Source organism: Ranitomeya imitator, chromosome 2 (assembly GCF_032444005.1).
Source record: "Ranitomeya imitator isolate aRanImi1 chromosome 2, aRanImi1.pri, whole genome shotgun sequence".
NCBI lineage: Eukaryota > Metazoa > Chordata > Amphibia > Anura > Dendrobatidae > Ranitomeya > Ranitomeya imitator.
In genome coordinates this window covers 342,778,531-342,801,546 of record NC_091283.1, presented here as the reverse complement: position 1 = coordinate 342,801,546, position 23,016 = coordinate 342,778,531, and the positions used below count along the sequence as shown (strand labels likewise).

The following is a 23,016-nucleotide window of genomic DNA, read 5'->3' as shown; positions in this document are numbered from 1 at the left end:
GGGTTGAAAGTGCACACCACACAACTAGATAAGTTCCTTAGGTGGTCTCGTTTCCAATATGGGGTCACTTGTGGGGGGTTTCCACTGTTTAGGCACATCAGGGGCTCTCCAAATGCGACTTGGCATCTGATCTCAATTCCAGCCAATTCGGCGTTGAAAAAGTCAAACGGTGCTCTTTCTCTTCCAAGCTCTGCCATGCGCCCAAACAGTGGTTTACCCCCACATATGGGGTATCAGCATACTCAGGACAAATTGCATAACAACTTTTGGTGTCCACTTTCTCATGTTACCCTTGGGAAAATATAAACTTGGGGGCGAAAATATCATTTTTCTGAAAAAAATATGATATGGCTCTACATTATAAACTTCTGTGAAGCACTTGGGGGTTCAAAGTGCTCACCACCCATCTAGATAAATTCCTTAGGGGGTCTTCTTTTCAAAATGGTGTCACTTGTGGGGAGTTTCCACTGTTTAAGCACATCAGGGGCTCTCCAAACGCGACATAGCGTCCTATCTCAATTCCAGCCAATTTTGCATTGAAAATGTCGCTCCTTCCCTTCCGAGCTCTGCCATGGGCCCAAAACAGTGGTTTACTCCCACATATGGGGTATCGGCGTACTCAGGACAAATTGTCCAAAATTTCTGGGGTCCAATTTCTCCTATTACCCTTGGTAAAATAAAACAAATTGGATCTGAAGTAATTTTTTTGTGAAAAAAGGTTAAATGTTCATTTTTTTAAACATTCCAAAAATTCCTGTGAAGCACCTGAAGGGTTAATAAACTTCTTAAATTAAATGTGGTTTTGAGCACCTTGAGGGGTGCAGTTTTTAGAATGGTGTCACTTTTTGCTATTTTCTATCATATAGACCCCTCAAAGTGACTTCAAATGTGATGTGGTCCCTAAAAAAAATGGTGTTGTAAAAATGAGAAATCGCTCGTCAACTTTTAACCCTTATAATTCCCTAACAAAAAAAACTTTGGATCCAAAATTGTGCTGATGTAAAGTAGACATGTGGGAAATGTTACTTATTAAGTATTTTGTGTAACATATCTCTGTGATTTAAGGGCATGAAAATTCAAAGTTTAAAAATTGCGAAATTTTCTAAGTTTTCGCCAAATTTCCATTTTTTTCACAAATAAACACAAGTATTATCAAAGAAATGTTACCACTATCATGAAGTACAATATGTCATGAGAAAACAAGGTCAGAATCACCGGGATCCGTTGAAGCCTTCCAGAGTTATAACCTCATAATGGGACAGTGGTTAGAATTGTAAAAATTGGCCCGGTCATTAACGTGCAAACCACCCTTGGGGGTAAAGGGGTTAATATCTGCTTTTTTCTGGTGTTTTTTCTTGCAATATAGGAAAGCCTAAGGCCAGAAATAAACCCCATAAAACACTGTACATGGAGAGTTTGGGATCAAATAGTTTCTGTCCGCGGTATTTGTGCAAACAGAAACGCCCATCATATACAGAGGATTGTGAAGTTGAAGGAAATTTATTGGTTATTTTAAATTTTTGTGGAAATTGCAAAACTGAAAAGTGGGGAGTGCAATATTATTCGGCCCCTTTAATTTAATTTGCTGCGCCACCTTTTGCTGCGATTACAGCTGCAAGTCGTTTGAGGTATGTCTCTATCAGTTTTGTACATCGAGAGACTGAAATTCTTGCCCATTCTTCCTTGGCAAACAGCTCAAGCTCAGTGAGGTTTGATGGAGATCGTTTGTGAACAGCAGTTTTCAGCTCTTTCCACAGATTCTCGATTGGATTGAGGTCTGGACTTTGACTTGGCCTTTCTAACACCTGGATACGTTTATTTGTGAACCATCCCATTGTAGATTTTGCTTTATGCTTGGGATCTTGTTGGAAGACAAATCTCCGTCCCAGTCTCAGGTCTTTTGCAGACTCCAACAGGTTTTCTTCAAGAATGGTCCTGTATTTCGCTCCATCCATCTCCCCATCAATTTTAACCATCTTCTCTGTCCCTGCTGAAGAAAAGCAAGCCCAAACCATTATGCTGTCACCACCATGTTTGACAGTGGGGATGTTGTGTTCAGGGTGATGAGCTATGTTGCCTTTACGCTAAACATATCGTTTGGCATTGTTGCCAAAAAGTTCCTTTTTGGTTTCATCTGACCAGAGCACCTTCTTCCACATTTCGTGGTGGTTTGGTGGCTTGTTGAAAACATTAACCGACACTTTATGGATATCTTTGAGAAATGGCTTTCTTCTTGCCATTCTTCCATAAAGGCCAGATTTGTGCAGTGTTCGACTGATTGTTGTCCTATGGACAGACTGTCCCACCTCAGCTGTAGATCTCTGCAGTTCATCCAGAGTGATCATGGGCCTCTTGGCTGCATCTCTGATCAGTCTTCTCCTTGTTTGAGATGACAGTTTAGTGGGACGGCCTGGTCTTGGTAGATTTGCAGTGGTATGATACTCCTTCCATTTCAATATGATAGCTTGCACAGTGCTCCTTGGGATGTTTAAGGTTTTGGAAATAATTTTGTATTCAAATCCGGCTTTAAACTTCTCCACAACAGTACCACGGATCTGCCTGTTGTGTTCCTTGGTCTTCATGATGCTCTCTGTGCTTCAAACAGAACCCTGAGACTATCACAGAGCAGGTGCATATATACGGAGACTTGATTACACACAGGTGGATTATATTTATCATCATTAGGCATTTGGAGACAACATTGGATCATTCTGAGATCCACAATGAACTTCTGGAGTGAGTTTGCTGCACTGAAAGTAAAGGGGCCAAATAATATTGCACGGCCCACTTTTCAGTTTTTGAATTTTCACAAAAATTTAAAATAACCAATAAATTTCGTTCAACTTCACAATTGTGTTCCACTTGTTGTTGATTCTTCACCAAAAATTTACATTTGGTATATTTATGTTTGAAGCATGATATATGGGAAAAGGTTGAAAAGTTCCAGGGAGCCGAATACTTTCGCAAGGCACTGTATTTCTCATGTTACGTGTAATGAATATCTCCTGCAGTATTGCTAATTCCAATTCCAGTGTCGGTAAATGAGACAAAAATTAGCGTTATGGAATATGAATCTATGAGAAATGTATTCAGCTGCCGACTGCAAGGAAGAAACTGCTTGTTGTCTGTGACCTAAAATGTATAGGTTTTATTACTAGATGTAAAGAAGACAACTAAATAATGTAAAATAATAAATCTCATATTTCCCTTATTACCTCCAGTAATTGTATTATTAGGCCTTTTTCAAACATTTCTGTCTCCGGTACTTGTGGTGAAAGTTTTCACACGTACCAGAGACACACAGATCCATTGAAGTGAATTGGTCTGTGCACATGTCAGTGTATTTCTATGCTGACGTGCCCATTTTTTACCAGCAGCACGGGTCCCAAAACGTTCTGCTCCCGTGCACACTGATGACATCATTTTGACATGCATCGGTGCCTGAGAAGCAGCAGTACAGTTAGCGCCGTTACCCAGTGTCGGATGCTGAAGACTGCTAGCATTATTTTCCCCTGCTCTGCCGGTGATCAGCACAAGCTGGGGAGAATGATGCATTATATTCAACTGGTATTAGCGACAGCAGTCGGCAGCTGATGGGACTATTACTTCCATCAGCCTACACCTGCTGCAGTTAATACCAGTGAGAGCAGGCGTTGGCTGATGGGAGTATTCATCATCCGCCGCCTGTGCTATAAATAAATAAAAAATCTGACATGAATTCCCCTGTATTTTCTATAAGAAGCCAGGCAAAACTGACAGCTGGAGGCTGTTGTCAGAGTTAGCAAGGCTGGTTATCAAGAAAAAAGGAGTCCCTACGCTAATTTTTTAATATGATTTAAGTAAATAATAAATACATTTTAAAAAATGGTGTGGGGTCCCCCTCATTTTTGACAACCAGCCAATCTAAAGCTGGGGGCTGGTACTCTCAGCCTAAAAATAGCAGTCTATCGCCGCCCCAGAAAAGACACATCTATTAGATGCGCCAATTCTAGCGCTTTGCCCAGCTCTTCCCACACTATCTGTAACGGTAGCAAGTGAGGTTCATATTTTTGGGGTTGATGTCACCTTTGTATTGTCCGGTAACATCAAGCCCATAGGTTAGTAACGGAGAGGTGTCTAGACTCCTCCATTACTAATCCTATAGTTGTATGGTAAATAAAGACACAGCAAGTATAAAGTCCTTTATTTGAACTTAAACAAAACACACTTTTCCATGTTTATTTAAACATAACAAAGTTATACTCACCTAGCGCCCATTCACTTGAAGCCAACGTCTCCTGTAATAAAACAAAAACAAAAAACAATCATTTCATTTGTTTAAATAATTTAAAATACAGCGCTGGAACCCCTCTATTCTTAATAACCAGCCTGGCTAACGCTGACAGCTGAGACTTGTAGCCCCCAGCTGTCAGTTTTGCCTGACTGGTTATAGATAATACAGGGGAACCCACGCCAGATTTTTTATTTAATTATAGAGCAGGCGTGAGTGATGAATACTCCCATCAGTCACCACCTGCTCTCACTGGTATTAGCAGCAACAGGTGTAGGCCAATGGGAGTAATAGTCCCATCAGCCGCCGACTGCTGTCACTAATATTAGTTGAATATAACTCTCATCATGTTCCCCTGCTTGCACTGATCGCCGGGAGAATGATGCGCGCTGTCTTCAGCATGAGGAACAGCGCTAACTATACCTCTGCTTCACTGGTGCCGATGCGTGTGGTATTAATGTGGCACACAGTTGCCACATGTGTGCCACAATTATTACACACACAGACACGGATATCTCCGGTACCAGTTTTTCTGGTACCAGACATATCAAGACGTGTGAAACCGGCCTTACACAGGATTTTTATGATGTTGCATCAACTCCTCTTCCCATTCAGGTCTCTACAGTATTGGATTCTCTCAGAGAAGATCTTCTATAGAAGATAATTTTCCTGAATTACCCATCAAGGATTGATATGGACCAGGACAAGATGGTGGATAGGATATTACACCTCACCCTAGAGATCCTCTTCCGGCTTACTGGAGAGGTGAGAGATTCTAATGTCGTCACAGTACATCATTCTTATTGATGGGATTAACAGATGGACAGAACTGGAGAGGTGAGGACTCTGGAAATGTCTGTAGTGAGATTTATTAATGTGTCTCTCCATAACCAGGATTACACAGTAGTGAAGAAGACCTCTAGTGATCGCTGTCAGGATTCTTTGCCGGAGGGATGGGGTAGACCCCTTAGCCCAATCACGGGGCTTTCACCTCACTTCATGATACATGAGTACATCAATGACCAGAAGATTCTAGAACTCACCTACAAGATGATTGAGTTGCTGACTGGAGAGGTGACACTGCTGGGAATGCTGGGACATTATACAGTAACGCTATGAAGGGATCGAAGTGATGATGGTATCATTGTATGTGTCAGGTTCCGATAAGGTGTCAGGATGTCGCTGTTTATTTCTCCATGGAGGAGTGGGAGTATTTAGAAGGACACAAAGATGTGTACAAGGATGTCATGAAGGATCTTCCACAGGACTGTAAACAAGAATATCCTAATGTTCCTCAGGATCATCAGGTAGATGGAGAGAAAGTGTGATGTGATCTCTTCTATGATGTGTAGACGGCTGTGAAGGTCTTGTGCTCAGTCCTGTTTTATCCACCAGTATTATTTGTTTTATACATGTGTAATGAGAATGGTGGAGATGGCAGGATTAGAGCTGATTGTAGATGTGACTTGTTCATTTGTCGGTAAATTTCACAATATTTGTTTCAGGCTGAAGATCTGATCCATTTTAATACTACAGAGACATATGTGAGGGGTGATGAACGGTGTAAAGAGGAGATTCCTACATATGAATACCCAGGTGAGTAGTAACCACTAAATGTAGGGAAGTTACAAGTTTTTCTCAGTCACCAGTTGTGGCTGCTTTTTTCGGTGGTGTAGTCCGGCCGTATCACAATAGTGTGATCACCATTTTGCCTGTACACCACAACATTCTCCTCCATCCAAAACTGTTCAACTAAAGGTACCTTCACATTTAGCGACGCTGCAGCGATCCAGACAACGATCCCGATCGCTGCAGCGTCGCTGTTTGGTCGCTGGAGAGCTGTCACACAGACAGCTCTCCAGCGACCAACTATGCCGAAGTCCCTGTTAACCAGGTTAAACATCGGGTTACTAAGCGCAGGGCCGCGCTTAGTAACCCGATGTTTACCCTGGTTACCAGCGTAAAAGTAAAAAAAAACAAACACTACATACTTACCTTCCGCTGTCTGTCCTCCGGCGCTATGCTTCTCTGCACTGTGTAAGCACAGCGGCCGGAAAGCACAGCGGTGACTTCAGTGCAGCGCCGGGGACAGACAGCGGAAGGTAAGTATGTAGTGTTTGTTTTTTTTTACTTTTACGCTGGTAACCAGGGTAAACATCGGGTTACTAAGCACGGCCCTGCGCTTAGTAACCCGATGTTTACCCTGGTTACCAGTGAAGACATCGCTGAATCGGCGTCACACACGCCGATTCAGCGATGTCTGTCTGCAGGGAGTCCAGCGACGAAATAAAGTTCTGGACTTCTAGCTACGACTAACGATGGCACAGCAGGATCCTGATCTCTGCTGCGTGTCAAACTGAACGATATCGCTAGCCAGGACGCTGCATCGTCACGGATCGCTAGCGATATCGTTCAGTGTGAAGGTACCTTAACTTTGGGGATTTAATGTCCTTCTATAGAACTTACAACCTGGAAGATCTACCTTCCTAAATTAGAAGACGCTGACCCTTACCTGCCCCGATCTGTAAACTTCAAAGCCAAATGACAGTGTGCGTAAAATGTGTTGACAAATTATAAAATCACTTGAAGACATTTTTTTTGATAGGCCTCTAACATAAAGTTGAGGGTAATGATGCTGTTAACTTCCTACAACCCTGATATCTTATTGGATGAATCTTCCTTCTCCCTTCTGTGCTTCTGAATGTGCTCATATGGTCCCTACAAGACTTCACTTTTATGATTGACAACATTAAACGTGCAGTGAGGCCAAGTGTAAATTTCTGTTCAATAACAGCAGTTTCCCTTTATCCTGACTTTTCAATTTCTTTTAAAACCTTCTAACTTCAAACGGGATTGTGATAAACTACACAAAAAACATTACACCTGTGCCATGATATATCTCTAAGCTGTACGTGGTTGACGGTTGTAATATACATTTATTCACGCCTCATAGTAGCGCCAATGTTCCACCATGAATGAGTGTGTGACATGCTGTGACTGTCTTCAGTAAGGAAGAGGGGCCTCAAACTGTCTCTGGAGCTGGGACCCTAACTATCCCTGCCTGGGGGTACTTTTAAAGTTACCACACCGTGGTGCATGGGGCAGAAATGAAAGGTAAACCAGACACAAAGACAAAACACGGATGATAGAAAACCTCTATCATAAAAAAAACACTAACCAACAATAGGGTGGAGGATAAAGATAGAAAGGAATAAACTAAATGAGAAAGGGAACAGGAGATAATCACACATGTACAACAGCAAACTGCAGAATGCCACAACTCCAAACTACAACCACATAGCTTTAGCACACTGCACATGAAGACGAATCTTAAATAGCAGTAACAAACTCCTATTCAGCACATCTTCTCCTATGAGCAATGAAGCAGAGCTTTCACCAGCAGAACACAGAGGGTCTGGCCAGGTTTTATAGGAAGAGTTAACGACCAGATCAGAAGAAGTTGAAATGGATTTGCATGTTTCTGTCCAGCATAGAAATCTTTTCAGCACCAAAGGAAACCAAATTAATTTCATATGAGATCCAAATACACAGGCTAAATGCAAGATCTGCGATTCACAATACACAGAGATCTTCTTCCTCCAGAGCTCCCAGGTTGGCATGACACAGTCGTGACAGTACTTCCCCTTCTACGAGGGGCCACAAGACCCTCGTGGCCGGGTTTACCCAGATTGGTCAAATGAAAGGACCGTATCAACCTACTGGCATTAACCTCAGATGCCAGCACCCACATCCTCTCCTCCGGACCATATCCTTTCCAATGTACCAGGTACTGTACAGAGCAGTGAACCAGATGGGAATAAGTGATTTTCGCTACCTGAAATTTTAAATCGCCACCAACAATAACCGATGGCGGCAGTAAAGGTGACAGTTCCACAGGCGCAACAAGTTTTATGAGCAAAGACCAGTGAAAAACAATATGGATCTTGAGAGTCAATGGAAGCTTGAGATAAAAAGCTTGTTTACGGTGACCACCTTATAAGAACCAATAAACTAGGACCTAATTTCGAAGAAGGAACTATCCGTTTAAGATTTTTGGTGGATAGCCATAAATCATTCACCCCCAGATCCGGACCTGACAATCGTTTCTTATCAGCCATACATTTTTATTTGTCCCCCATGATCCTTAAATTATACTGAACCCCTTTTCACACAGATGAGAGCCAAGAAGTCAATTGTTTCTCTCCCGGAAGCCACAAAGACTCATCTTTACTGAAGGTGCAGAATTGTGGATGGTAATCATGTGCGCCAAAAAATGGCAACTTACCAATAGACTCACTACAATGATTGTTTAATGCAAACTCAGCCAGTGGTAGAAAAGAAGGCCAATCCTCCTGGTTATCTGACACAAAACATTTGAGGAAAGTTTCCAAACTTTGGTTTATGCGTTCAGTCTGGCCATTAGTTTGAGGATGGTACGCAGAAGAAAAGAATAGATGCATCCATGAACGACCACAAAACACCCTCCAAAATTTAGATACAAATTGGATCCCCTAATTTGACACAACAGCGGAAGGAACCCCTGGGAGTTTCACAATCTCAGTGATAAACACCTGAGCCAATGTCTTGGCATTAGGGAGAGCAGGTAAAGCAATAAAGTGCACCATTTTACTAAACCTATCCACTACAACTAAAATAACGCTTTGAACAGAGGAGAAATCCATGGATAAATGAGTCCACAGTCAGTCAGGAATGGTCAATGGCAAAAGATCCGCAGACGGACAAGTATGCAGGGTCTTGGAACATGCACAGACACAACACGAAGACACAATGTCAACTACATCCTAACTCAAGCTTGGCTACGAGAAATGACGAGAAAGGAGGTCCAAGGTCGCCTTATCACCTGGGTGACCAGCCAGTGCTGAATCATGATGTGCCCTCAAAATTTTAAGACGCAGATTAACAGTTACAAACAATTTTACTGAAGGACCTGCAGGGGCATCCCCCTGAGCCTTCAATACCTCACCCTCAAGTTCATAACACACTGCAGAGACGACCTCACCTTCTTCCAAAATATGGACCGCATCGTCCGTACTTCCACTCCCAGGTAAACGCCAAGACAAAGCATCCACTTTGACGTTTTTAATCCCAGGACAGTCATGCACACGATCAGGGGACAGTTCTTGACACCCTTTTTCAGATAACACTTTTTCAAAATCACACAGGCAAAATGGAGTGATTTTAGTGGAGACACAATAGATGGCAGCACCTAAGCAATTATTTTTGAAAAAATCACTGTACTTGATAATCTCTCTGGCCTGCCTGTCTATGACTATGTTTAGTCAACCAGGAAGTACCCAACACAATAGGAGTAGGGAGACTTTCCAAGATTTAGCAAAAAAGGAGCTCCCAGTGAAGAGCCCCTATGCGCAGGTTAACACTATGCACTACTTACGTAAAATTTCCCTGACCGAAAGGCGCAGAGTGAATTGTAAGTATCGCCAGAGTACTACAGGAAAGACCAAGGCTCCTTGTGATCCGAACATCCACCGTACTGGCTCCCGCCCCACTATCCATGAGGAAGGATATTTTCTCAGTTTTCATACCAAGAACCAGTTGTGCGGGTAAGAAAAACTGAGATACACATGCGGTAGAGATATATACACCTAGGTTGTTATCCTCTGCACAACCTGGGATAAGAAGTTTTCCGATAGCTTTTTTTTTTTTTACCACTCCTGACCACAGAAAAAAATACAATTTTATTTTGTGGCGAACCATAAGATATTGATACCGAGGGGAGGCCCTTCCTAACTTCATTGGTTCTTCAGAGCACACAGTGAGAACCTCGTTTTTAGGGAGTACCATGGGGTCAGAGTCATAACAGCTCTACCCCTGAGACACCTATCAAGGCATATGGCCATAGTCATGGCGACCTCCAACAACTCAGGAGTCTTGCAAAGCGCTAGTGCGTCTTTCAGACAGGCCCTGACAAAACTGACTCCTAAGATCAGGATGATTCCACTGAGTGTCAGTGGCTCATCTACGAAACTCTGAGCAGAATTCCTCTGCCAGCCGCCTCCCTGCTTTAGCTTATGTAGCTTAGATTCAGTAAGGGAGACACAGTTCAAGTCATCATACATGAGGCCTAGAGCCTCAAAAAAAACATCAACCGACCGGAGAGGTAGTGAGTCCACTGGAAGTGAAAAAGCCCAGGATTGAGCATCTCCTTGAAGGAGAGAAATAACAATATCAACCCATTGCTCCTCACTCCCAGATTAACTAGGATGAATCGTAAAATACAGCTTGTAGGCTTCACAGAACACCATAAATTTATCCCGTCCCCCACAAAACCTATCCGGGAGAGCTACCTTAAGTTCCGGTTCAGCCTGACTGCCCGCCAGACCAACAGTCTGCTGCTGAGAGACCCTAGATTGCAAGTCTGACACTTCAAGCGATAGGCCCTGCAATTGTTTGGCAAGGACTAAAATGCGATCCATACCAAGATGCAAATGTTTTGGCTGGTAAAAATGTCATGCTGTGACTGTCTTCAGTAAAGGTACCGTCACGGAGTATAGGCCTAGAGTAATATCGGACCATAGCCCAGTACTGGTCTCTGTACAAATGACTGGGAAGAGTGGTCTGACGGGGTTGGGATGGAAATTTCACCCCTCCTGGCTACAGTATTTGGATATGGAACAGGTGGGAACTGAACTCGGGGAGTTTTTCAGGATAAATGAAGGGAGTGCGGGGAATCTTGTAGTGTGGGACACCATGAAGGCATACCTGAGAGGAATTTTATTCCGGGACATCTCGAGACATAAAACTAAGTCTAAAATTCAAGACAATGCAGTGATGGAGGAACTGAGGGTGGCGGAAGAGACACTGGCCTCTCAGAATTCAAGAGAAGCACAACTTCGTATGAGGGCGGCTCAGGTAGCGGTCGATGAACTCCATATGCGTAGGGCAGATAGGTTGAGAGCCTTTCAAAAGGAAACATTTTATTCTGAGGGAGAGAAGGTAGGACATTTGCTCTCGGTGGTGGTTTCTGCGCAGCGGGATTCTTCACATGTATACTCCATAAGAACAGAGGAAGGTAAAACGGTTACTCAGGGGGGGGAAATTTTAGACGTTTTTCGGAGATTTTATAGTAAATTATATTCCTCTAGGGTGGATAAAAGTCCTGAGGAAATGAATAGATATCTGAAAGAGGTTGACTTACCCAGACTAGGTAGAGAGGAAAGGGAGTGGATGGATAGACCGCTTGGGGAGGAAGAATTGAAGGCGGCTTTGGCGAATATGGCGGGGGGCAAGGCTCCGGGGACGGACGGTATCCCAGTAGAGGTTTATAAAATTCTTAATGCAGAGTTAATGCCCAAATTGGAGCGAGTGTTCTCTGAGTCGTTGGAGAGGGGAGTGCTGCCCCCATCAATGAGAGAGGCCATCGTGGTGGTTATTCCTAAAGCTGATAAAGATCCTCAACAGCCGGAGTCGTATAGACCAATTTCACTTCTAACGGCTGACATAAAGATTTTGGCGAAGGCCCTGGCGAACAGGCTGACCCAAGTGATCGATAAATTGATTCACCCAGACCAGTCTGGCTTTATGCCCAATAAATCCACGGCAATTAACTTGAGAAGGCTATTTTTAAATATGCAAATTCCTGCAGACAATGCCGGAAAAAGAGTTGTGGTGTCTTTAGATGCCCACAAGGCCTTTGATTGTGTGGAGTGGAGTTACTTGTGGTCGGTACTGGATCGCCTGGGGTTTGGTCCAAAATTCATCTCCTGGGTTAAGTTGCTGTACTCGTTCCCAATGGCAAAAATTAGAGTTAATAATAATTTGTCAGAGAGTTTCCCGCTGTTTAGGGGTACCAGACAGGGGTGTCCGCTGTCCCCGTTGCTCTTCGCTCTGGCCGTGGAGCCGTTAGCGGCTAAAATAAGAGGTGCTCAGGAGGTTAGAGGTTACATCTATGGTAGGAGGGAAGACAAAATTGCATTATATGCTGACGATATTTTGTTGTTCCTGGAGGATTCTGAAAGGTCCCTGTGCAATGCGGTTGCTTTGATTGAGGAGTTTGGTCGGTTTTCGGGTCTCACAATAAACTGGGATAAGTCTTGTATGTTGTTGATTGAGGGGGACAGTATGGGCAGTGGAGAGAGGGCGATAACCACAAAATTAAAGATTGTTCAAAAATTCAAATATTTGGGTATTCAGATTGCTCTTCCTCTAACTACCTTTGAGGAACTGAATTTAAGTCCATTAATGCAGAAAATTCGTACCAAGATTGCGGCATGGAACAAATTACATTTATCGGTGGTTGGTAGGGTGAACCTCTTAAAGATGATTGTAATGCCACAGTTGTTGTACGTGCTACATAACTCTCCCATTTGGATTACACAATGCAGATTCCGTAAGATTAGGTCTTTGTTTGGGGAATTAATATGGGGAGGAAAGAGTCCTAGGTTTAAACAGGAGATACTTCAGAGGGCCAAAACAGAGGGGGGTCTTGCACTTCCTAATCCATGGCTATACTTCTTAGCAGCACAGTGTCAACATCTCAAAGGATGGGGGGAGGAGGCAGGGAGTGTGCAAATACCTAATAGCTTGAGGTTCTTACTACAGGCAGACGTTTTGAGTGACAGTTTGGAGGGAGGACAATTCAAAAAAATGGGTTCACATGGGTGCACTATCAAATTAATTCACAGAGTATGGGAAAAAGTCAAACTCATTAGGGAAGTGAGTGGGTTCACCAGATTCTCGCCTATTTGGGACAACATTTATCTACCGGAATTTAGGCAGAGGGAGGGTTTTCACTTTTGGTCTGCAGCAGGTATTAAATGGCTGGGGCAGCTGATAAGTCAGGGCAGACTTAAAACATTTGAGGAGTTGCAGGAAGAATTTCAGTTGCCACGGTCTGAATTGTTCCAGTATAATCGTATCTCTCATGCTTATCAGGCACAGAATAAAAGGGGAGCCATAGTGGTACAGATTGATCTCATGATCGACTATATCCTTAAGAATAGCTGCACGAAGGGGGCGATTTCAGAAATATATGGGTTTCTACTTTTTTCTTTCCTGGAAAAATATCCCATCCGAGCCAAAGGGAAATGGGAAGCTGAATTGGGAATAATTGACAATGATAGATGGGAGTCGGTCCTAGAATATGTGCCCAAGATATCAATGAGTGAACCAGGCAGGCTATCACAGTTATTCGTAATCCATAGGGCCTATAGAACCCCTGACAGGTTGTTCAAGGCTGGGCTTAGGCAGAACTCGGACTGCCCTCGGTGCTCACAATCCCAGGCGGGGATATTGCATATGATGTGGCAGTGCCCTAGACTGTCCTCCTTCTGGATAGTTGTTTTAAATCGTATTGAACTGGTGTATGGATGTTCTGTCCCTAGGGTTCCACTGACTTGCATATTGGGATATGTGGAGGAAATTGTTACGGACAACATGTTTAAAATAGCTATTGCACGATTGTTATTCATTGCTAGGAAATTGATCGCCAAATTTTGGATTAGAGAGGAACCTCCAACAAGAAGAGACTTTCTTAAGCAAGCGGAGCATATACTTACTTTGGAGAAAAGTATCTACACCAAAAGGAATAAGCTGGACATCTTCCACAAGCTGTGGCAACCGTGGATGGACTTGAATTAGGATGATAAATGAGAATATAGGGAACCTAGTATTCAATGGAAATATAACGGATGTTTATTCAAATGGTTGTATGATGATGGGAAGTGGGGTGGCTCTGGCTGAGGTCTCGGGTTGGGCAGGGTGGGGGGGCTCTGGGTCGGGGGGGAAAAAGTTATCTGTAAATGTTTAATGAAACATTGCCATGAGAAATATTCTGATTGTTTATTCTTTGCGGATAATAAAAATCTATCTGATAAAAAAAAAAAGGTACCGTCACACTTAGCGACGCTGCAGCGATACCGACCACGATCCGGATCGCTGCAGCGTCGCTGTTTGGTCGCTGGAGAGCTGTCACACAGACCGCTCTCCAGCGACCAACGATGCCGGTAACCAGGGTAAACATCGGGTAACTAAGCGCAGGGCCGCGCTTAGTAACCCGATGTTTACCCTGGTTACCATCCTAAAAGTAAAAAAAAACAAACACTACATACTTACCTACAGCCGTCTGTCCTCAGACACAGCGGCCGGAAAGCAGAGCGGTGACGTCACCGCTCTGCTTTCCGGCTGACCGACGCTCACAGCCAGTACAGGAGGAGTGCAGAGCACAGCGCTGGAGGACAGACAGCTGTAGGTAAGTATGTAGTGTTTGTTTTTTTTTACTTTTAGGATGGTAACCAGGGTAAACATCGGGTTACTAAGCGCGGCCCTGCGCTTAGTTACCCGATGTTTACCCTGGTTACCAGTGAAGACTTATCGCTGAATCGGTGTCACACACGCCGATTCAGCGATGTCTGCGGGGAGTCCAGCGACCAAATAAAGTTCTGGACTTTCTTCCCCGACCAGCGACATCACAGCAGGGGCCTGATCGCTGCTGCCTGTCACACTGGACGATATCGCTAGCGAGGACGCTGCAACGTCACGGATCGCTAGCGATATCGTCTAGTGTGACGGTACCTTAAGGAAAAGAGGCCCCAAACTGTCCCTGGATCTTGGACCCTAATTATTCCTGTCCCAGGGGTTCTCCTAAAGGTAGGGAGGCCCAAGTTTCTGACTTTATTATGCTCCTGTAAAAACCCTAATCTGTCTCCGCTCCCATCTCACTAAGAATGGAACAGAAATGAAAGCTAAACCAGACACAAAGACAAAACAGAGATAACAGAAAACCTCTATTATACAAAGCACTAACCAACAATAGGGAGGAGGATAGGGACTAAATGTAGATGGCCTATAATTATCTGTTTGTAAAGAATTAATTCACTTTCTGTATTTGTTTCTTCCAGTTCTATCCAGTAAGACAACAACAGAGAGATGTCCCCGTCCTCTTCTTCCACAGAACTGTAATCAAGAAGATCCCAATGTTCCTCAGGATCATCAGGTAGATGGAGAGAAGGTGTCATGAGATCTCCCCTATGATGGGTAGATGGCTGTGAAGATCTTATGCTCGGTCTTGTTTTATCCTCCAGTATTATATGTTTTATACTTGTGTAATGAGAACGGTGGAGATGGCAGGATTAGAGCTGATCATAGATGTGACTTCTCCATCTGTCTGTGACTTTTACAATATTTGTTTCAGGGTGAAGAGCTGACCCACATTAATACTACAGAGACATTTGTGAGGGGTGATGAGCAGTGTAAAGAGGAGATTCCTCCATATGACTACCCAGGTGAGTAGTAACCACTAAATGCAGAGAAATGACAGACTCTTCTCAGTCACCAGCTGTGGCTGCTTTATCGCTAGTGTAGTCCGGCCTTATCAGAATCGTGGGAGCACCATTTTGCCTCTAGTCTACAACATTCTTCTCCATCCAACTGTTCAAATGTCTTTGGGCATTTAAAGCACTTCTATAGAACTTACAAATTGGAACCTACCTAAATTAGAAGACACTGACCCTTACTTGCCCAGATCTGTAAACATCAAAGCCAAATGACAGCGTACATAGAAAGTGCTGCCAAATTATAAAATCACTTGAAGAAAAAAAAATTTGGTAGGCCTCTAACATAAAGCAGAGAGTAATGATGCTGTTGGCTTCCTAGAACACTGATATCTTATTGGATGAATCTACCTTCTCTCCCTTCTGTGCTGCTGAATGTGCTCATTTGATCCCTACAAGACCAAGTCCAGTATTTCTGCCAAACTTTGCTTTTATGATCGACAACATTAAATGTGCAGTGGATTTCTGTAAATAACAGAGTTTCCCTTTATCCTGACTTTTTAATTTCTTTTAAAAATGACTAGCCAAATAGGATAGCGATAAACCACACAAAAAACATTACACCTGTGCCATGATATATCACTAAGCAGTGCATAGTGGTTGACTATAATATACATTTATTCACACCTGCAGGAGATGTGTTGGCATGGCTTGAGCCCTGTTTGGAGACACAGGGGGATCAGCAGGTTCCTTGATCGGCTAGCCGAAACCGCATGGACCAGGGAGCATCGCCAAAAGCCCGCTCTCCTTTTACCGTGGGTGTAACGCTACTCAGACATCACAGAGTGAGGGTAAAACAGGGTAAATACTTTATTAAACCACAAAACAGGCATATAACAAGTAGAAAAGTCCCAGCAAAATACCCAAGTTGGGGCACATTAAAGAGTCTCACCCTTCCCTGACGTGCTGGGATAAGAGCAACTGTTACTTCAGGGCTTCCAGGGCCAACTACGCCACCTGTGGCATGCACAGAGAGGAGGTAACGACAAGCATAGGAAGATGACAGTCCATTCAAGTACAAGGCCAGTTGACTGGAGGGTCATAACCTGGCTTCTCCGAACATCTCCATGGGGCCGGGTGATCGGTGGGTCTCATTCCTGGCTTTCACAAACGTATCCATTGTTCAGCGATGGTCAATGGAGCAAATCTGTATTCTTCCAACTGGGGCCGAGGTTCCCTAAGCTGTAATTGTCACGATCAGTTCCCTTGATAAGTCTTTTATTTAAGTGTGCTAGCTTCTTCACCCAGTGTCAATCGTACACTTGCTGCTGCCTGTATAAGACTGATCTCTCTGTGCTCTGTGCCTGACCTAGCTTGACTTGATTTCCTACCCGGACTTTGACCCTTTGCTTGTGACCTGACTTTTCTTGTGCCTGCTCCCTGAAAACTGCCTTGTCTTTCTGGCTTTCCTGACCTCGGCTCGTGAATTGGATTTTGCCTCTGACTATCCCTTGTTGTACTGTGCCATTTCCTGGACTTGACCTCGGATTATCTGACTCAGTTAGTCCAAGATTTAGCCTCGGAACAACACAAACTGACATCCTCATAGGCTCAGGTACAGATTTCTGGTACTCTTTCGGCCCCTCAGAATGTCTCTCCTCAGACTGCTATTATGACTTCTGAATCATCTGATGTATCTTTGAGCCCCCCTGAACCAGTTATAGCACTCCCTGTCAAATTTTCGGGAGAAAAAGAACAGTTCAGAATTTTTAAAGAGTTGTAAATTATTGTTTACCATGCACCCCCAGTCATCAGGGAATGAGTCACAGCGGGTAGGAATTATAATGTCACTTTTGCGGGGGGTCCTCAGACCTGGGCATTTTCCCTATCTTGCTCCTGAATGTCTTTCGGTGGACTCCTTTTTTTATACTTTAGGACAGATCTATGACGAACCTGACAGGGTCAAGGTGGCAAAGACAAGGATCATGAACCTAATACAAGGTACCGTGCGCACAACTATATATAAGGGTGCCTGCGTAGGTTCCCACACCATGAATATACGAAAAACCCAGCACTCATCTTAAATGATCAAACGGAATTTAACCCCTTAACCCCCAGGGAGGTTTGCACGTTAATGACCGGGCCATTTTTTACAATTCTGACCACTGTCTGTTATGACCTGGTGGTTAGGAGCACCCGGCACGACCTGATAGTTAAACTCACACAGGACAAGCTCTGGGATGTGGGAGCTCTGCTGACCGCAGGCCCTAATCCTATCACAACAACTAGAAATAGCCGTGGAGCGTTCCTGACTCTCCCTAGATGCCTCTTCACAGCCTAAGAGCTAGCTAGCCCTAGAGATAGAAAATAAAGCCTACCTTGCCTCAGAGAAATTCCCCAAAGGAAAAGGCAGCCCCCCACATATACCAACCGTGAGTAAAGATGAAAGTCACAAACGCAGAAATGAAGCAGGTTTCAGCAAAGGGAGGCCAGACTTACTAAACAGACAGAGGATAGGAAAGGTATCTTTGCGGTCAGCACAAAAAACTACAAAAGACCACGCAGAGTGTGCAAAAAGACCTCCACACCGACTAACGGTGCGGAGATGCCACTCTGCATCCCAGAGCTTCCAGCTAGCAAGACAAAATCATGATAACCAGCTGGACAAGGAAACAATGAACAAATAATAACTATCAGGAACTTAGCTTCTGCTGGAGAAGACAGGTCACCAGAAAGATCCAAGAGCGAACTGAACCAATGCAGGAACATTGACAGCTGGCAAGGAGTAACGATCTGAGTGGAGTTAAAAAGAGCAGCCAAACAAAGGATAAACCACGTCACCTGTGTAAGGAACCTCAGAAGCAGCAGCTTCACTCACAGCCACCAGAGGGAGTCCATGGACAGAACTCGCCGAAGTACCATTCACGACCACAGGAGGGAGTTCGACAACAGAATTCACAACAACTGTCCCTTTATGAGGTTATAACTCTGGAACGCTTCAACGGATCTTGGCGATTCTGACATTGTTTTCTCGTGACGTATTGTACTTCATGTTAGTGGTAAAATTTATTCGATATAACTTGCGTTTATTTGTGAAAAAACGGAAATTTGGCGAAAATGTTGAAAATTTCGCAATTTTCCAACTTTGAATTTTTATACCCTTAAATCACAGAGATATGTCATGCAAAATACTTAATAAGTAACATTTCCCACATGTCTACTTTACATCAGCACAATTTTGGAACCAAAATTTTTTTTTGTTAGGGAGTTATAAGGGTTAAAAGTTGACCAGCAATTTCTCATTTTTGCAACACCATTTTTTTTTTAGGGACCACATCTCATTTGAAGTCATTTTGAGGGGTCTATATGATAGAAAATACCCAAGTGTGACACCATTCTAAAAACTGCACCCCTCAAGGTGCTCAATACCACATTCAAGAAGTTTATTAACCCTTCAGGTGTTTTACAGGAATTTTTGTAATGTTTAAATAAAAATGAACATTTAACTTTTTTTCACACAAAATTTATTTCAGCTCCAATTTGTTTTATTTTACCAAGGGTAACAGGAGAAAATGGACCCCAAAAGTTGTTGTACAATTTGTCCTGAGTATGTTGATACCCCATATGTGGGGATAAACCCCTGTTTGGGCGCATGGCAGAGCTCGGAAGGAAAGGAGCGCCATTTGACTTTTCAATGCAAAATTGACTGGAATTGAGATGGGATGCCATGTTGCGTTTGGAGAGCCCCTGATGTGCCTAAACATGGAAACCCCCCACAAGTGACACCATTTTGGAAAGTAGACCCCTTAAGGAACTTATCTAGATGTGTGGTGAGCACTTTGACCCACCAAGTGCTTCATAGAAGTTTATAATGCAGAGCCGTAAAAATAAAAAATCATATTTTCTCACAAAAATGATCTTTTTGCCCCCAATTTTTTATTTTCCCAAGGGTAAGAGAAGAAATTAAACTACAAAAGTTGTTGTGCAATTTGTCCTGAGTACGCTGATACCCCATATGTGGGTGTAAACCATTGTTTGGGCGCATGGCAGAGCTCGGAAGGGAAGGAGCGCCATTTGACTTTTCAATGCAAAATTGACTGGAATTGAGATGGGACGCCATGTTGCGTTTGGAGAGCCCCTGATGTGCCTAAACATTGAAACCACCCACAAGTGACACCATTTTGGAAAGTAGACCCCTTAAGGAACTTATCTAGATGTGTGGTGAGCACTTTGACCCACCAAGTGCTTCATAGAAGTTTATAATGCAGAGCCGTAAAAATAAAAAATCATATTTTTTCACAAAAATGATCTTTTTGCCCCCAATTTTTTATTTTCCCAAGGGTAAGAGAAGAAATTTAGACCACAAAAGTTGTTGTGCAATTTGTCCTGAGTACGCTGATACCCCATATGTGGGTGTAAACCATTGTTTGGGCGCATGGCAGAGCTCGGAAGGGAAGGAGCGCCATTTGACTTTTCAATGCAAAATTGACTGGAATTGAGATGGGACGCCATGTTGCGTTTGGAGAGCCCCTGATGTGCCTAAACATTGAAACCACCCAAAAGTGACACCATTTTGGAAAGTAGACCCCCTAAGGAACTTATCTAGATGTGTTTTGAGAGCTTTGAGCCCCCAAGTGTTTCACTACAGTTTATAACGCAGAGCCGTGAAAATAAAAATTCTTTTTTTTTTTTTTCACAAAAATGATTTTTTAGTCCCCAGTTTTGTATTTTCACAAGGGTAACAGAATAAATTGGACCCCAAAAGTTGTTGTTCAATTTGTCCTGTGTACGCTGATACCCCATATGTGGGGGGGAAGCACTGTTTGGGCGCATGGCAGAGCTCGGAAGGGGAGGAGCGCCATTTGGAATACAGACTTAGATGGATTGGTCTGCAGGCGTCACGTTGCATTTGCAGAGCCCCTGATGTACCCAAACAGTACAAACCCCCCACAAGTGACCCCATATTGGAAACTAGACCTCCCAAGGAACCTATCTAGATGTGTTGTGAGAACTTTGAACCCCCAAGTGTTTCACTGCAGTTTACAACGCAGAGCCGCGAAAATAAAAAAATCTTATTTTTCCCACAAAAATGATTTTTAGCCCCCCACATTTTTATTTTCCCAAGGATAACAAGAGAACTTGGACCCCAAAAGTTGTTGTCCAATTTGTCCTGAGTATGCTGATACCCCATATGTTGGGGTAAACCCCTGTTTGGGGGCACCGGAGAGCTCGGAAGGGAAGGAGCAGTGTTTTGCTTTTTCAACGCAGAATTGGCTGGAATTGAGATCGGACGCCATGTCGCGTTTGGAGAGCCCCTGATGTGCCTGAACAGTGGAAACTCCCCAATTCTACCTGAAACCCTAACCCTAACACACCCCTAACCCTAATCCCAACGGTAACCCTAACCACACCCCTAACCCTAACACACCCCTAATTCTAATCCCAACCCTAATCCCAACCGTAAATATAATCCAAACCCTAACTTTAGCCCCAACCCTAACCCTAACTTTAGCCCCAACCCTAACCCTAACTTTAGCTCCAACCCTAACCCTAGCCCCAACCCTAACCCTAGCCCCAACCCTAGCCCTAACCCTAGCCCCAGCCCCAACCCTAGCCCTAACCCTAGCCCTGATGGGAAAATGGAAATAAATACATTTTTTAAATTTTATTATTTTTCCCTAATTAAGGGGGTGATGAAAGGGGGGTTTGATTTACTTTTATAGCGTTTTTTATATCGGATTTTTATGATTGGCAGCCGTCACACACTAAAATACGCTTTTTTATAGCAAAAAAGTTTTTGTGTCTCCACATTTTGAGACGTATAATTTTTCCATATTTTGGTCCACAGAGTCATGTGAGGTCTTGTTTTTTGCGGGACGAGTTGACGTTTTTATTGGTAACATTTTTAGACACGTGACAGTTTTTGATCACTTTTTATTCCGATTTTTGTGAGGCAGAATGACCAAAAACCAGCTATTCATGAATTTCTTTTGGGGGAGGCGTTTATACCGTTCCGCGTTTGGTAAAGTGGATGAAGCAGTTTTATTCGTTGGGTCAGTACGATTACAGCGACACCTCATTTATATCATTTTTTTATGTTTTGGCGCTTTTATACGATAAAAGCTATTTTATATAAAAAATAATTATTTTGGCATCGCTTTATTCTCAGGACTATAACTTTTTTATTTTTTTGCTTATTATGCTTTGGGGTGGCTCGTTTTTTGCGGGCAAGATGACGTTTTCAGCGGTAGAATGGTTATTTATATCCGTCTTTTTGATCGTGTGTTATTCCACTTTTTGTTAGGCGGTATGATAAAGCGTTGTTTTTTGGCTCGTTTTTTTTTTTTTTTCCCCTTACGGTGTTCACTGAAGGGGGTTAACTAGTGGGACAGTTTTATAGGTCGGGTCGTTACGGACGCGGCGATACTAAGTGTGTGTACATTTATATTTTTTTTGTTTTGTTTTTTTTAGATAAAGAAATGTATTTATGGGAATAATATTTTTTTATTTATTTATTTATTTAGTAATTTATTTATTTTTTTTTTACACATGTGGAAATTTTTTTTTTTACTTTGTCCCAGGGGGGGACATCACAGATCGCCGATCTTACAGTTTGCACAGCACTCTGTAAGATCGGCGATCTCATTGACATTGCTGCAGGCTTACAGAGCTGCAGGCGACCCGGAAGTACTCCCTGCAGGACCCGGATGCAGCCCCGCGGCCATTTTAGTTCCGGGGACTGCAGGGAGAAGACGCTCGGTACACGGTGAGTACATCACTGTGTACCGATCGTCTCAGGGAAGCACGCAGGGAGCCCCCTCCATGCGCGATGCTTCCCTGTACCGCCGGCACATCGCGATCATGTTTGATCGCGGTGTGCCGGGGGTTAATGTGCCGGGAGCGGTCCGCGACCGCTCCTGGCACATAGTGCCGGATGTCAGCTGCGATAGTCAGCTGACACCCGGCCGCGATCGGCCGCACTCCCCCCGTGAGCGCGGCCGATCGCATATGACGTACTATCCCGTCACTGGGAATTAAGTCCCAGTTCACCTGGACGGGATAGTACGTCATATGAGATTAAGGGGTTAATAGAATTCACTGTAGTAGAGAAACGTTTCGGTCTTGACTTCAGACCTTCATCAGAATAATAATAATAATGGTGACATAACATAATGCAAAAAACAAACAAACAAATAAAGTATATACAAAGAGATACATGAGGACGATGGTCAAACATATATATAAACAGCAATACAGTATAACTGAGACTCAGAGAACTTAGTACGTTTCAAGATAGACGTGTAAAAACATGACATAAATGTCAATCTATAGGAAGACTGCTGATCTGAGAGCCGGGCCACTAGGTGAAAGTATATGATCATATAAAATGGCACATTCCACTGTATTAAGATGCAAATTCACTGTGAACCAGAGGTGACCCCATTTAGATAGCTAGTTCTATAGTAGAGGAGGTTGGAACCTATGGAGGTTGGTCCT

The 23,016-nt window shown here is 43.4% G+C and overlaps 1 protein-coding gene across 1 annotated transcript in view; it reads left to right on the top strand.

Moving 5' to 3' along the window:
- LOC138663699 (oocyte zinc finger protein XlCOF8.4-like) overlaps positions 1-23,016 on the top strand; it is a 70,361-nt gene that overhangs the window by 19,868 nt on the left and 27,477 nt on the right. Inside the window, exons 2-7 of the mRNA XM_069750002.1 lie at positions 4,886-5,035; positions 5,165-5,344; positions 5,428-5,577; positions 5,776-5,866; positions 15,148-15,242; positions 15,441-15,531. Of these exons, the coding sequence (XP_069606103.1) occupies positions 4,964-5,035; positions 5,165-5,344; positions 5,428-5,577; positions 5,776-5,866; positions 15,148-15,242; positions 15,441-15,531 (679 nt within the window). The 5' untranslated portion in view covers positions 4,886-4,963. The remainder of the gene's footprint in view (positions 1-4,885; positions 5,036-5,164; positions 5,345-5,427; positions 5,578-5,775; positions 5,867-15,147; positions 15,243-15,440; positions 15,532-23,016) is intronic.